General features: G+C 38.1%; 1 protein-coding gene and 1 pseudogene across 1 annotated transcript; both read left to right on the top strand.

The window, feature by feature from the left end:
- Positions 1 to 187: 187 nt before the first annotated feature.
- Positions 188 to 3511, top strand: LOC132136480 (protein FAM98B-like). Its single transcript, XM_059547242.1, has 8 exons — positions 188 to 314; positions 402 to 508; positions 815 to 937; positions 1047 to 1312; positions 1405 to 1485; positions 2570 to 2686; positions 2773 to 2916; positions 3013 to 3511. Exons 1-8 carry the CDS (start codon positions 271 to 273, stop codon positions 3148 to 3150), a joined length of 1020 nt encoding a protein of 339 aa, XP_059403225.1. The 5' UTR covers positions 188 to 270; the 3' UTR covers positions 3151 to 3511.
- A 215-nt stretch (positions 3512 to 3726) lies between these two features.
- LOC132130271 (GAS2-like protein 2A) lies at positions 3727 to 12965 on the top strand (annotated as a pseudogene).
- Positions 12966 to 14408: the final 1443 nt, after the last annotated feature.

Genomic DNA, 14408 nt, shown 5'->3' with positions numbered 1-14408 from the left:
CAGTAGTCAATTATAAGCTAGGATAAGTGCTCATATTAATGCACAATTTTTTTTATCAAACATATATTTTATTTTTAATGAATTATTACTATAAGAGACTTTTATTTAATACATATATATGTATATAGTGCAAAAGTGGTGTTTTGTTTCGATCCATTGCGATCGATTAATCTGGTCTTTCTATCGGTTATCGACAGAGCTTGGCTTCTTCCTTGTTTACATAACAACAGCCATTGACAGTGGATAAGGAAGTACAGAACGATTTTTACAATGGCGAGAGATACTGCTACAATCACTTTAATTAAAGCTCTTGGGTGAGTAACTCTGAAATCAACAGCAATTTCAAAACTTTGTATTGTTTTCAAGATAATTACACTCAAAGCTGTTCTAATATTTCATAGGTATAAAAGCAGAGAGTGCTTGAAGGAATGTAAATGTGATGAATTACCTTGCCCTCTGCTCACCTGGTTGGTCTCAGAACTAACAGCAAATTGTCCTGATATTCCAGGTAAATTAACCCAACAGAGACCTATGCAGATTACACACTTCTTTATTCACTAAATAATTTCCATCTCTTTTTAGTCGTTTGTGATGAGTGAATAAGGGATTACAATGTATCATATTTAAGTCATTAATGAAATAGTCTTTGAATTAATAAAGTTTTAAATCTGATAATGATAATTTATATTTAGCTTTAAATTCTAGACCCGGGGTACAAAAATCCTGTCTATAAAACAACATTTTGCACAGCTTTAGTTTATCCATCATTTTTTAATATATTTATTATGGATGATCAAATGTAACTGTGCTTCAGCACGGCATGTTGGTGGAGCAGTTCTGGTCGGAGAGTTGAGGGAAGTGCTGAAGGAGATGTCCTGTCCTCAAAATGCACTTACATCAGAGCACCTCAGCCCTCTTCTGTTGTTCAGAGTCACCGGTAAGGTAGAGAAGTGATAGATTATCTCAGTGTGTTTTTGTGCAAAGTGCATTTTTAGGATTTTCTGTGAAGAGTTACTGTACTGTACATATTTTAATTTCATTCACAGAGTATTTGGTGTCGGAGTTGGCGGCAACACGTGTGCTGATGTACAGAGAGAGTCATCCAGAAGATACAGAACAGAGTTGTGAGTCAAAGAGCAAAGAGCAAAGAAAAGGGGAAAGTCTTAACGTGGGTAATAAAGATGAGCAACAGGAAATCAGTCCAGCACAAGAAGATAAAACTAATTTGAAAGAAGTAAATAAAGATCTAGCAGAACTCTTTCAGACTCTTGGCTTAGAAACATCCTCTCAGATAAGTGATGCCTGTGCAGAGGTAAGAAACATCACCAGTGAAGGACTAGGAATTATTAGTCATTTTAATTTTTCTTTTTTTGGTGATGTCTGACATATGTGTCCTTTATTCAGGTGGAGTCACGGCTGACATCACTTCCAGAAGGTAAAATGCCAGAAGCATTATTGAAGTCCAGTCTGAACTCTGAGCAATGGGTATGTATTAAAGTGAAATGGTATGTGCACATCTGAACAAAACCAACGAACAACATACTTTAGAGCAGGAGCATGACCAAAAATTTATTATTTCTATTGATTCATTAAATATTTTTTCCATAATTGCTGTATTGTTTGTTGTTTATGCCTACTCAGGTGTATGTATGTAAAGGAATCTGTGAAAAATTGCTAAAAATGTACTCACACTCAGGCCATTCAAGATGTAAATGAGTTTGTTTTTTCATCGGAACAGATTTGGAGAGATTTAGCATTAGATCACTTACTCACTAATGGATCCTCAAAAGTGAATGGGTGCTGTCAGAATCATAAGAGCTTATAAAAACATCACAATGATCCACAAGTAAACCACATGACTCCAATCCATCAATTAATGTCTTGTAAAGTGAAAAGCTGATTGTTTGCAAGAAACAAGCCTTTGAACATTTGCTTCTGGGCCATAACAGTCCATAATCCATAATAATACTTCCTTCATTGAAAATGTTCATCCCCTGTTGTCCTCTCCCATCTAAATCCACAGACATATATTGTTTAGAACTGTTTTCATTAGTAAATGGTGCTATCTCTTCTGATTCATGGCTTTTTTACTAAATTTTAGTCATAAGCAATGGGTTGACATTAAAAACAATTATATTGGTGGTTTGTTTATTACAAAAACAATGCTTTTCGGGTTCACACAACATTAATTAAAAGACTGGAGTTGTGTGGATTACTGCAATGTTTTTCACTGCAAAGGATCTGTTGGTGAGCAAGTGACACAATGCTAAATTTCTCCAAATCTGTTCTGATGACAACTCCTCTACATTTTGTATGAGGGTGATTACTTTTTCAGCAAATGTATATTTTTAGGTGACCTTTCTTCTAAATATTTTAAAGTTGTAATTTTTTTATGAACACTGAAAGGGCCAAACATTGTTTGTCTAGTATTTAAATAATAGAACTGTGGCAGTGTGCTGCCCTTTTGTTTGGTTTTTCCATATATTATAGAGTCACTCTGACCTTTTATATAGACCAGAAGTCTATTCCAGGACAAATATTTTCACAGTTATTTTTTTTTCACTCTTAGGAAAAGATTAATGACATCAACCGAGCTCTCTGTAAGGATTCTGAATGTCGGCGCCAAATGATGATCAAGCGTTTCCATGTCACACTACAATCCTTTACTTGGGGAGAAAGGGGAAAGGTACTAAGATTGCATCTTTTGCAATCCTTCGAGCATGTATTTTGTAATAGGTTTCACTGAGCAAATTCTCTCTATTTTCTTTCAAGGAACGCAGTGCTTTGCTTTCTTCCATGTCACCCTGTACACCTTCTCTGGAGTCCTCAATCTCCATCGCTAAACTGTTGGCGACCAGGGAGGACGAGTCTCGCATCAGGCCAGTTAAAGCAGGACCTTCAACAGCAGTTCACAAGGTGCTGCTCTTCAACGTTTTGCATCTAATAATAAATTCATTTTGGCAATTTGCATAAGATTTAATAAGGATTTATACACAACATTTGTTTCTGCAGGTGCTGATGGGCAGTGTCCCAGACAGAGGGGGGCGTCCAGGAGAGCTCGAGCCACCGATGCCCAGCTTCACCAAACGCAGCAAGGGAGGAGGGAGTCATGAAGGGAAAAGACGAGAATATTCAGGAAAAAAGACATAAATAATCATGGACTGTTAAAAATAAAAAATAATTCTTGTAAATGTTGCAAATTACTTAATGCACTAAATGCATTCCATTTGATGAACAAAAATATGATAAAACAATTTCAGTGAAATGTATAAATATGAATGGCTAAAAGCTGTATTTACTTGATGAAATTATTAAAGTCAATTATGTTTCCTTTGAAACTGTATTTTCTCTTTTAACTCTCTTCTCCTTATTACATTTCCCATTTTATGTTATGTATTTTTACATGTGCATTTTTAAGTAGTTGTTGGCATGGTATATTTCAGGCAACGAGGTCAATGTCCTTCTGTGTGGCATGCTATATTTCATTAAAAACTATTTCAACATCCTTCTAGATCTTTGTATTAATTAAAATACATGGTTTCCGGCCTCTTTAAGATTTAAATTACATGGCAAATTTGTGTTGCTATTAGTTGTGCTGTAGATAGTTGTAAAATGAAACACACACATTTATGTTATTATACATGTTATATATTTATATATAAATGTTAACCTGTAGTCTTAAGGTTCATGCCCAAATTAACCACCCCTCTGCGGTTTTATATCGCTATGAAAAACTTGAATGGTAAGATGGTAACACTTAGATAGAGTTTTTAATAAATATTTATCCTACAATATTCTTTAATACTAGTTTTGGGATACCACTACCAGTGACACTGGATTGCAGACTTTAGATTTAACAAACACTCAATGGTGATTGATAGTGACTTTTAAGTAAAAGTGTGTATTAATCGTCATGTGTAGCTTGAAGCTAATTGTAGCTATAATTTCCTTTTTCATTTTCCTTTAGTTACCCAAGTATGATTTTATTTCATTAGGTATTTTATCAAAAGAAATCACATAAGTTCATAAGATTTTTAATTATAGTAGCCTAATATAAGGAAGTAATCTAAGGGATGTGGGTGGGCAAGCCATGTAATGCCAGAGACAAGTAATGTCAAAATGTACACATCTGTGTTCAGATCACCTTTTCTCCTGACAAAATCAGTGTAAGAGCAATATTTCCATCCCCTGAATGTAAGCTTTTGCATGCTCCAAGCTTTCCTGATGCACTGGTGAAAACTTTTATTGGATTGTTGGATTTCAAATTGGATTTCATCAACAGTAACTACGTAACTAGCTGTTTTATGGATGATTACTGTAATATTAGTACTGCAATCTTTTTAGTAATTAGTTACATTACTAGTTTTCTGCAAAATACGTTGGTGTTTGTTAATACGTTGAACTCGTGGGCAGTAAATGGTTAACTGGAGTGTTTGGATTAAAACCACTGATCTATAATAATATTTGACAGTAATTTGTTTACAATAGAATTATTAGTCAAAAGAGCATACAATTGGTTTGATAGAACATCACATGTTAGCAATTCTGACCCTTACCACTAGATGGAGCTGTGAGCTCACAATACTAGCGACGCTGGTCCACGTTTGTTCACATTTAATATAGTTTTTCCTCATTAAATGTTCTATACATTAAAAAGTGAATAGTACATTTGATAAATGAGATTAAGACACTATAGTCACAGCAGCAGACTGATCAAAGCTGTTGAAAGGTAGTTGTTGAAATCACATGACCAGTCGAATACTCTTCTTCGATTCATGCTACATCTTAACCAGACCCTATAGAATAAGCCTTAAAGGGACTTTGATCTTAACTCATTTGGCTAATATCGGATAGCGAGTTTCTGTAATAACATTGTAAATGAAAACTTAACTTTAGCTTTATGCTGCCAAGTGCTGTGCCTTCTTGAGGTGGCCAGACGGGCCTCTCGTTTCGGCATGGCTTGCTTCACCAGTCCTCATTCAGCTGGAGCAGGGGATAGAGGAGGAGATTCGTGAAGAGATGGATGTCTTCCCTGCTCGGCTCAAACCACAGGAACTTGATAAACATCAAAAATCTGGATGCGATTTCAAAGACTAAATTCACATAATGTTTACTGATGTGTTGAGGGCATTGGATTTTAATTTAGAACACAAAACCCACTGTTATTCAGCGGATTTGGCATGCAAGAGGATGCCTTGGGAACAAGGACACCTAAAGGGTCAAAGCTTAACATTCATCTATACCTATAAGATTCATGCCTCTTTTTACCATTTCAAATGAGTTGCAAAAAGGAGGGGGACTTTGAATTCGACTGCCATTTTGATTTGTGGCTCTCCTCACTGATTTATGGAGGCTCTCAAAGTGGCAGGTAACATCTGCTTAGGATACTCTGTTAGGGGTGTGTGGGTCATGCCAATAACGTTTCTGAGTTTGTGTGTTTGTGTGCAGGTCCAGCTTCTGATAAGCCGATGCACTTGCCCATCCCAGTTCCCCATGGTGAAGTTATCAGAGTGCAAATACAGGGTTGGAGGCTCCAACACACTCTTATTTGTGTGGGTACTGTTTATAAAACCTCGTTCTGTCAACTGATCATTTTAAGAGCTATTTTTGTTCCAGCATAGACAAGCAAAAATATGTGTTGATCTATCATTGTCAATAATTTTTAAAGCTTTGTTGAAAAGAAATGGAAGAGTATTTGTTTTGTGGAAATGATAACAAGAGATAAATGGCTCAAACCAACTGCAGATGACATTTGCTCATAAAGGTGTCTGTGTGTATAGATTTTAGGGAATCATGTTATGGTGCGAGTGGGTGGAGAATGGGACACCCTGGAGCACTATCTTGACAAACATGATCCCTGCCTGTGCACTTATCTCAGGATGTGGATATGCACACAAACATACCTACAACCACCTACAAAAATTAGCATCAGAAATGATACAAACAGTGAAAGATTTGTGGTTGTTTATCGTGTATCTCAACCCAAAAATTTTTGGCTGAACTATCCATTTAAGATCGGTTTGGCATTATGAAGTACATTATAAGACATTGTAATGGGATCATGCCTATGCCCATTATTTGTGTAATATTCATTCATATTTCATACACATAGAGCATATTAAAAGAGCTTCTTTAAGCAACTGAATCAGTATTTCCTCTCTTTTTTCTCTTTCACATATACAAATGTACATCAGTGCATAATTTGACCACATGACCAGGTACTCCGGTCCATGAGATCAAAGAGCGGTTGACCACAACACAACCTGATGGCCAGTCAACTCTTATGCTAAGCCGAACTCAGTCCCCACTTCACCCAGTTTTCTGGACCCCTTCAGCTGCCTGCAGAGCCCAGAGAGGAAGGCCCTCTCCCCCATGCTCCTCTTGTTCCCCTGACCCTGAACATCAGCCCTCCTGCTGGAGAAACAGTCCCTCTCCTAACAAGTAAGTTTGCGATTAGTGTAAGTTCAAAGGTTGTCAGCTAACATTGATGTGAAACACAGAGACTGTGCTTTATTGATTGGATCATGAAATGTTGGTGTTTCAGACCACAACACACTCATACATGAATTCTAGTTTGTTAAGCAGTACCAAAACAGTTTAACTTTTAGCATTTGAAAATTCACAAATCTTATTGAAAAACTGTGAATAATTCATTTGTGCAAATGCAAATTTTGACCTTTTTTTGACCAAAGGTTTTATTCAAAATAACTGGATCTTCCAGTGAAATGTCAGACTTCTCTCTTTTGACATATGCTGGATTTCTCCAAACATTAAGTCCAATTAAATCTCGTAAACATTCATTCAGATCTGCCATCCAATCAACAAAAAACCAAGTAGAACCAAGTCTCCTCTCAAATTTTTGTCTTTTCCAAAAATCCACTTCACTTTTATGTACAGTCGTGGCCAAAAGTTTTGAGAATTACATAAATATTGGAAATTGGAAAAGTTGCTGCTTAAGTTTTTATAATAGCAATTTGCATATACTCCAGAATGTTATCAAGAGTGATCAGATGAATTGCACAGTCCTTCTTTGTCCTGAAAATGAACAATCCCCAAAAAAACCTTTCCACTGCATTTCATTGCTGTCATTAAAGGACCTTCTGAGATCATTTCAGTAATCGTCTTGTTAACTCAGGTGAGAATGTTGACGAGCACAAGGCTGGAGATCATTATGTCAGGCTGATTGGGTTAGAATGGCAGACTTGACATGTTAAAAGGAGGGTGATGCTTGAAATCATTGTTCTTCCATTGTTAACCATGGTGACCTGCAAAGAAACATGTGCAGCCATCATTGCGTTGCATAAAAATGGCTTCACAGGCAAGGATATTGTGGCTACTAAGATTGCACCTAAATCAACAATTTATAGGATCATCAAGAACTTCAAGGAAAGAGGTTCAGTTCTTGTAAAGAAGGCTTCAGGGCGTCCAAGAAAGTCCTGCAAGCGCCAGGATCGTCTCCTAAAGAGGATTCAGCTGCGGGATCGGAGTGCCACCAGTGCAGAGCTTGCTCAGGAATGGCAGCAGGCAGGTGTGAGCGCATCTGCACGCACAGTGAGGCCAAGACTTTTGGAAGATGGCCTGGTGTCAAGAAGGGCAGCAAAGAAGCCACTTCTCTCCAAAAAAAACATCAGGGACAGATTAATCTTCTGCAGAAAGTATAGTGAATGGACTGCTGAGGACTGGGGCAAAGTCATATTCTCTGATGAAGCCCCTTTCCGATTGTTTGGGGCATCTGGAAAAAGGCTTGTCCGGAGAAGAAAAGGTGAGCGCTACCATCAGTCCTGTGTCATGCCAACAGTAAAGCATCCTGACACCATTAATGTGTGGGGTTGCTTCTCATCCAAGGGAGTGGGCTCACTCACAATTCTGCCCAAAAACACAGCCATGAATAAAGAATGGTACCAAAACACCCTCCAACAGCAACTTCTTCCAACAATCCATTAACAGTTTGGTGAAGAACAATGCATTTTCCAGCATGATGGATCACCGTGCCAAGGCAAAAGTGATAACTAAGTGGCTCGGGGACCAGAATGTTGAAATTTTGGGTCCATGGCCTGGAAACTCCCCAGATCTTAATCCCATTGAGAACTTGTGGTCAATCTTCAAGAGGCGGGTGGACAAACAAAAACCCACTAATTCTGACAAACTCCAAGAAGTGATTATGAAAGAATGGGTTGCTATCAGTCAGGATTTGGCCCAGAAGTTGATTGAGAGCATGCCCAGTCGAATTGCAGAGGTCCTGAAAAAGAAGGGCCAACACTGCAAATACTGACTCTTTGTATAAATGTCATGTAATTGTCGATAAAAGCCTTTGAAACGTATGAAGTGCTTGTAATTATATTTCAGTACATCACAGAAACAACTGAAACAAAGATCTAAAAGCAGTTTAGCAGCAAACATTTTGAAAACGAATATTTATGTAATTCTCAAAACTTTTGGCCACGACTGTACAGTGGGTACGGAAAGTATTCAGACCCCTTACATTTTTCACTCTTTGTTATATTGCAGGCATTTGCTAAAAATCATATAAATTATAATTTTTTTCCTTACTAATGTACACAAAGCACCCAAAATTGACAGAAAAACACAGAATTGTTGACATTTTTCCAGATTTATTAACAAAGAAAAACTTAAATATCACATGGTCCTAAGTATTCAGACCCTTTGCTGTGACACTCAATATATTTAACTCAGGTGCTGTCCATTTCGTCTGATCATCCTTGAGATGGTTCTACACCTTCATTTGTTATTATTCTGATTGGACTTGATTAGGACAGCCACACACCTGTCTATATAAGACCTTACAGCTCACAGTGCATGTCAGATCAAATGAGAATCATGAGGTCAAAGGAACTGCCTGAAGAGCTAAGACACAGAATTGTGGCAAGGAACAGATCTGGCCAAGGTTACAAAAATATTTCTGCTGCACTTAAGTTTCCTAAGAGCACAGTAACCTCCATAATCCTTAAATGGAAGACTTTTGGGACGACCAGAACCCTTCCTAGAGCTGGCCGTCCTGCCAAACTGAGCTATCGGGGGAGAAGAGCCTTGGTGAGAGAGGTAAAGAAGAACCCAAAGATCACTGTGACTGAGCTCCAGGGTGCAGTCAGGAGGTGGGAGAAAGTTGTAGAAAGTCAACCATCACTACAGCCCTCCACCAGTTGGGGCTTTATTGGCAGAGTGGCCCGACAGAAGCCTCTCCTCAGTGCAAGACACTTTTGCAAGACAGTGCAAGACAAAAACCACTTTTTGGCCTTAATTCTAAGTGGTATGTGTAGAGAAAACCAGGCACTGCTCATCACCTGTCCAATACAGTCCCAACAGTGGAGCATGGTGGTGGCAGCATCATGCTGTGTGTGGGGGTGTTTTTCAGCTGCAGGGACAGGACGACTGGTTGCAATCGAGGGAAAGATGAATGTGGCCAAGTACAGGGATATCCTGGACTGAAACCTTCTCCAGAGTGCTCAGGACCTCAGACTGGGCCGAAGATTCACCTTCCACAAGACAGTGACCCTAAGCACACAGCTAAAATAATGAAAGAGTGGCTTCACAACAACTCCGTGACCGTTCTTGAATGGCCCAACCAGAGCCCTGACTTAAACCCAATTGAGCATCTCTGGAGAGACCTGAAAATGGCTGTCCACCAACGTTTACCATCCAACCTGACAGAACTGGAGAGGATCTGCAAAAGTGAGCAAAGGGTCTGAATACTTAGGACCATGTGATATTTCAGTTTTTCTTTTTAAATAAATGTGCAAAAATGTCAACAATTCTGTGTTTTTCTGTCAATATGAGGTGCTGTGTGTACATTAATGAGGAAAAAAATGAACTTAAATGATTTTAGAAAATGGCTGCAATATAACAAGGAGTGAAAAATTTAAGGGGGGTCTGAATACTTTCCGTACCCACTGTACAACATAATATGGAAGAAAACTGCCATTACACTTCAATCACTTCTTCAGATACATTGCGGCTTGAAGAAAAATTATATTTTACTTGCATATATACAGTCACAACTTTTTGAAATATGATTGGCTTAAAAAAAAACTTTCGCAGACATGTAGCTGGCTAACAGGATGAAATAAATCCACTTGAATCCCTTGGATTCTCACAGACACATTACTTGTCATCTGAGGTTTGAAAACCCCAACAATAACAATACCCAGTCTTAGGAATTAACACAGCAAGACAGAGTTTGTATGCAAGACAGAGACAGGGACTGAGATTTTTTTTTTTTACGACTGAGCATGCCCCTTCAGCAATTAAACAGTTACTAGGAAACAAACTTGTTCCCCTTAATTATGACATCTCATTAGCAATGTCAATTTTTAGCAAAGATCTTTTTAAGCATGTAATTATTTCAGATTTTTATTACCATAGTCTTTACCATACACACATTTAACGACCACCACATTTAATGTTGGCTATTGAATTATTGTATTAAAATTAGTAGAGTAAAAAAAGGAAGAAATTAACATTTATGCTTCATTGAAGAAATTGACCATGTTAATGTTGTACATTAATTTGTGTGGTAATGTTTAGTAACATGAGGGTTGAGACTGCTGTTTTAATCAGTAGTTGCAACCATCGTCATAAATGACTGCATCACTGAAGTTATAATCTTAATAACTCATGCTAATACCAGATGTTAATGGGACCAGACAATAATAGGAGTGGCCCTGCAAATAGTTTGTTTTTTAAAGTACGTCCTTAAAATGTCCATTTCATCTAATCTCTTCTGATTAGGTAAAATGGAATTTGGAAACTACCATATGCTTAATCATGAATATTTGTGTCTCTAAATACATGATACTATTAACAGCTGTTGAGGAAGCACAGACTCACTGACACTGACAAGGTTCTGTGTGGGTGTTTTTCCAGATTAAGAGAGAGACCGAGTACACCATCTTGTGTGTACACTTTTGTTGACACTAAAGACAGCTTGAGAACAAACTCCTCCAGAGGTAGAGAAGCAACACGGATGTCACCAACACCGCGTCTCACTGGCAGTCTCCCACGGGCCACCCATCATCTTATTACACCACAACCTGATATACAGCGTCCTCAAACTCCTCTAGTCCTTCAGAGGAACGCCAATCAAATACAACCCCAGCAAGTGTCTGAGAATAATCTGGGACAAACATGGACCAAATCACAGTTTGTTTCCAAACTGAGACAAAATTCCACACTTGGATTAAAAGGACGAGAGAACCAAGACAGAGCGCACCTTGTCTCAGACACACAAGAAAGTCCAGGAAGGACCTTTCAGAGTCCTCCTAGAAATACAAATTCATGTTCTGAACCTCCAGAAATCACAATCCATGAGCCAGAGGACAAAGGGAGTCCACATTTCATCCATACCTTTTCTCCTTTTAAAGTGCTAATGGGGGCCATTTCAGAAGCACCTAGAACACCAGCTAAGATCTCTCAAGAAGAGTCCCCAGTTCCCAAAGATTTTCTGGATGTAAATGAGAAAGGCCATCTTGAACAAAGAGCAGATAGATACGTCACGTGGCTCTACTAGTGCTGAACATTGTGCAGTCTCCTCACATTAACAGCTCAAAGAAATCTTCCAAAAGATTCCTTGATTCTCAGAAGTCTCAAGGACATTTAGTAGGTGAAGAGGGAGGAATTGAGAGAAGTTATCTCTCCACTCCTCCTCCTCTTAGCCCTGCTCAGGAATCCATCCTCTATAAGAGCCTAGAAGAGGAAATCTTTTCCAATCTACAGCAGCTAAGTGTTGACTCAGAAACTAGCACTAGCTCTGATGAGCAGAACCACGAGAATCCAAGTAATTCCAGAGAGATCCCATCTGACCACAGTAAAAGCTCTAACAGATCAGCATGTCTTGATCGGGCAAAACCCAACAGTGGAAACAGGGCTTTTGATGCAGTCATTGCTGAACTCTCTGGTGGCCAAAGGAAGCTGGAGAAGGTGTCTGTTGAGAAGTGGGTGAACACTCTTCAGGGTTTCAGAGGCAAAGTGGAGGAAGACACCTTAAGGTCTCTAAAAACCTTATACTACCACTTATTGGTCCTTATTGGGATCCATTATGGATACAGCTGAACTTCACAACTCCAATGCTGAGACCAAAATTCCTCATGGAAAAGGATCAAGTTTATGAACTTAATGTGTAGAAAAGCAGAGGAGTTCTTCGTTCAAACAAAGGAGAGCCTTAAGAAAGCCAGAGAGAGTCCCATCCATATTTAAGCTAAAACTAAGACCCTGTGTGCGACCGAGACGTGACCACAGGTCTGACCGAATGCCTTCAAAGATCCCAACACCAGTTTTCTACAAAAGAACAAGCTTTAAAGAGGGATAGTCTCACAACCAGAGAGGAAACGATTCCCAACATGGGCTTTTTGGCACAGACAACTCTCGAGGAAACACTTGGACTAAACCAAACTCCCAGGTCCCAATACTGAGTACAAATAAGTGCAGATCAAGATCAGGAATCCTGGGTTTAACCAATTTTTTTCATTTTAGAGTTTACTGAAAATTTGACTGCCAAGCCATATGAAAGCCCCATTTAATGAAAACTGATAGACTGACCATGTGAGCTTTGTCCATGAACAGATTTGAATTTTTATGTTTTTACATTTTGTAACATGATGTAAATATGTCATGACTGGACAATGATTTGGCCCTCTGTGTTGTTTATTCATGTCAGCTCCACCAAGCATCCCGCTAGCATTTCTTTCTTGGCATTTTCCAGTCACCTTGTGCTTCAGTGTTTTGGCTGCTGTTTTTATAAATAACTCTTGGCATAAGTCTGGGGCTAATAATAGCTTCATCAGAACTGCAGTCTGTCACAGTACAGCAGCTGTGCTCCCTTGCAACTTTCTTCTCCTTGTTCCCTCCCTCCAACCCCAGTCCCCTTTGATCCCCCGCTCCCCCTTCCTTAACATCCCCAGACTCTTGCCAGTGGAGAGGAGCACTTTAAAGATATCCTCGGAGGACTGTGAGAGCGTGATACTGTGAGGACCTCAAATTTTGTGGACTCTGGATAAAAAGATTCAATTTGGCATTTTACAATTTCGCTGAATCTCATCCAATTATTTAGAACGTAAAATAAAAATATGAAAACATGCTTGCATTCGTCATTTTACCTGAAATCATTCTCATTATTTAAGGATTAATGAACATTAGTAAGCTTCACCAGCACAGTCGTTCCTCAGTGAGACACAATATTATACACCGCCTCGCTGACTTAAATAGAACATGATGTGAATCACACTTTGTTATTAATGTGTACGTGTTGTGCATTGTATATACTGTAGGGCAGATGCATTACCTTTGAAGAACAGATACTGATGGAGGTATTGATTTAGTATTCATTCATCACACAGACAAGGATGCATTTTCTATGTCTAGTCTCCATTTATTAGACTAATGTGCTTTAATGTAATGTGCTTTACATGTGTACTGAACATGTATTTGATCAGACTAGGGTGTGTAGCAGAAGCTGGTCTTTATGTGCACCAGAGATGTGATGGGTTAAATTATTAAAGAAGGCTATATTTTTAGTTTGTTCCTTGACACACACAAACATCTTCAAAGCCTCTACCACAGGAGCATACATTTATAACACATTTACATTCACATTTTCCTCTTTCCCTTATGATTTAATGTGTCTCCACTATTTCAAAGTGGGATAAATTCATATACCTTGGCATAAATTACATTGGAATAAGACACAGTATTATCAGGCATAGTTCAACATCTGTCATTACTTTCTCATCCTCATGGCTTTCAAAAGAAGAATGTTCAATTATTTTCTAGTCACTATTCCATGCAATTGCAGAGAATGAAGAATGAAGCTTTCATGCATCAAAAGGGACGGCATTGAATTATGCACCAGTGTTAACTAAAATTTTAACTATTAAAAACTGTTTATTTTGCCTGAAGCAAGTTTTACTGAAAACTCAAAACTGGAATAAAAATTAACTAAAATTAAATAGAAAAAAAAGTATAAATAAAATAAATCTATAAAGAAGCTATATATATATATGTGTGTGTGTGTGTGTGTGTGTGTGTGTGTGTGTAAATAAATCTAAAAATTTATAATGAATAATAAAAATGGCTAATAAAAAAACTGAAAAAATAAAAGCCAATTCAAAATATTAAGGAATACTATAATAGTATAAAAATAATGCTAAAATAATATTGTACTGGACTATTGCAAGTCTTGTGAAGCCATTTGAGAGCTTTGTATCACAAACAGACAGAAAGTTGTTATTCGCTGAAAAACGTTACATTCACCCAAGCTGTTAAAAGTAGCAATGTCCGAATTATGAATTAACCTGATAGGCTGATCTGATTCACAAAACTGGTCTAAATCTGGTCTTAGTGTGTTTTTACTCAAAAACCCATGCCAACATTCAGATCTATGAAAATGGTCTTTGCTT

Source organism: Carassius carassius, chromosome 4, assembly GCF_963082965.1.
Source record: "Carassius carassius chromosome 4, fCarCar2.1, whole genome shotgun sequence".
Classification (NCBI taxonomy): domain Eukaryota; kingdom Metazoa; phylum Chordata; class Actinopteri; order Cypriniformes; family Cyprinidae; genus Carassius; species Carassius carassius.
The sequence above is the reverse complement of the archived record's forward strand: the minus strand, read 5'-3'. Positions and strand labels throughout refer to the sequence as shown.

Coding starts and splice junctions, on each gene's coding strand:
- LOC132136480 (XM_059547242.1), top strand. CDS start 271: ATGGCGAGAGATACTGCTACAATCACTTTAATTAAAGCTCTTGG. Junction 509..814: donor AAATTGTCCTGATATTCCAG/GTAAATTAACCC, acceptor ACTGTGCTTCAG/CACGGCATGTTGGTGGAGCA. Junction 1,486..2,569: donor GTCTGAACTCTGAGCAATGG/GTATGTATTAAA, acceptor TTTCACTCTTAG/GAAAAGATTAATGACATCAA.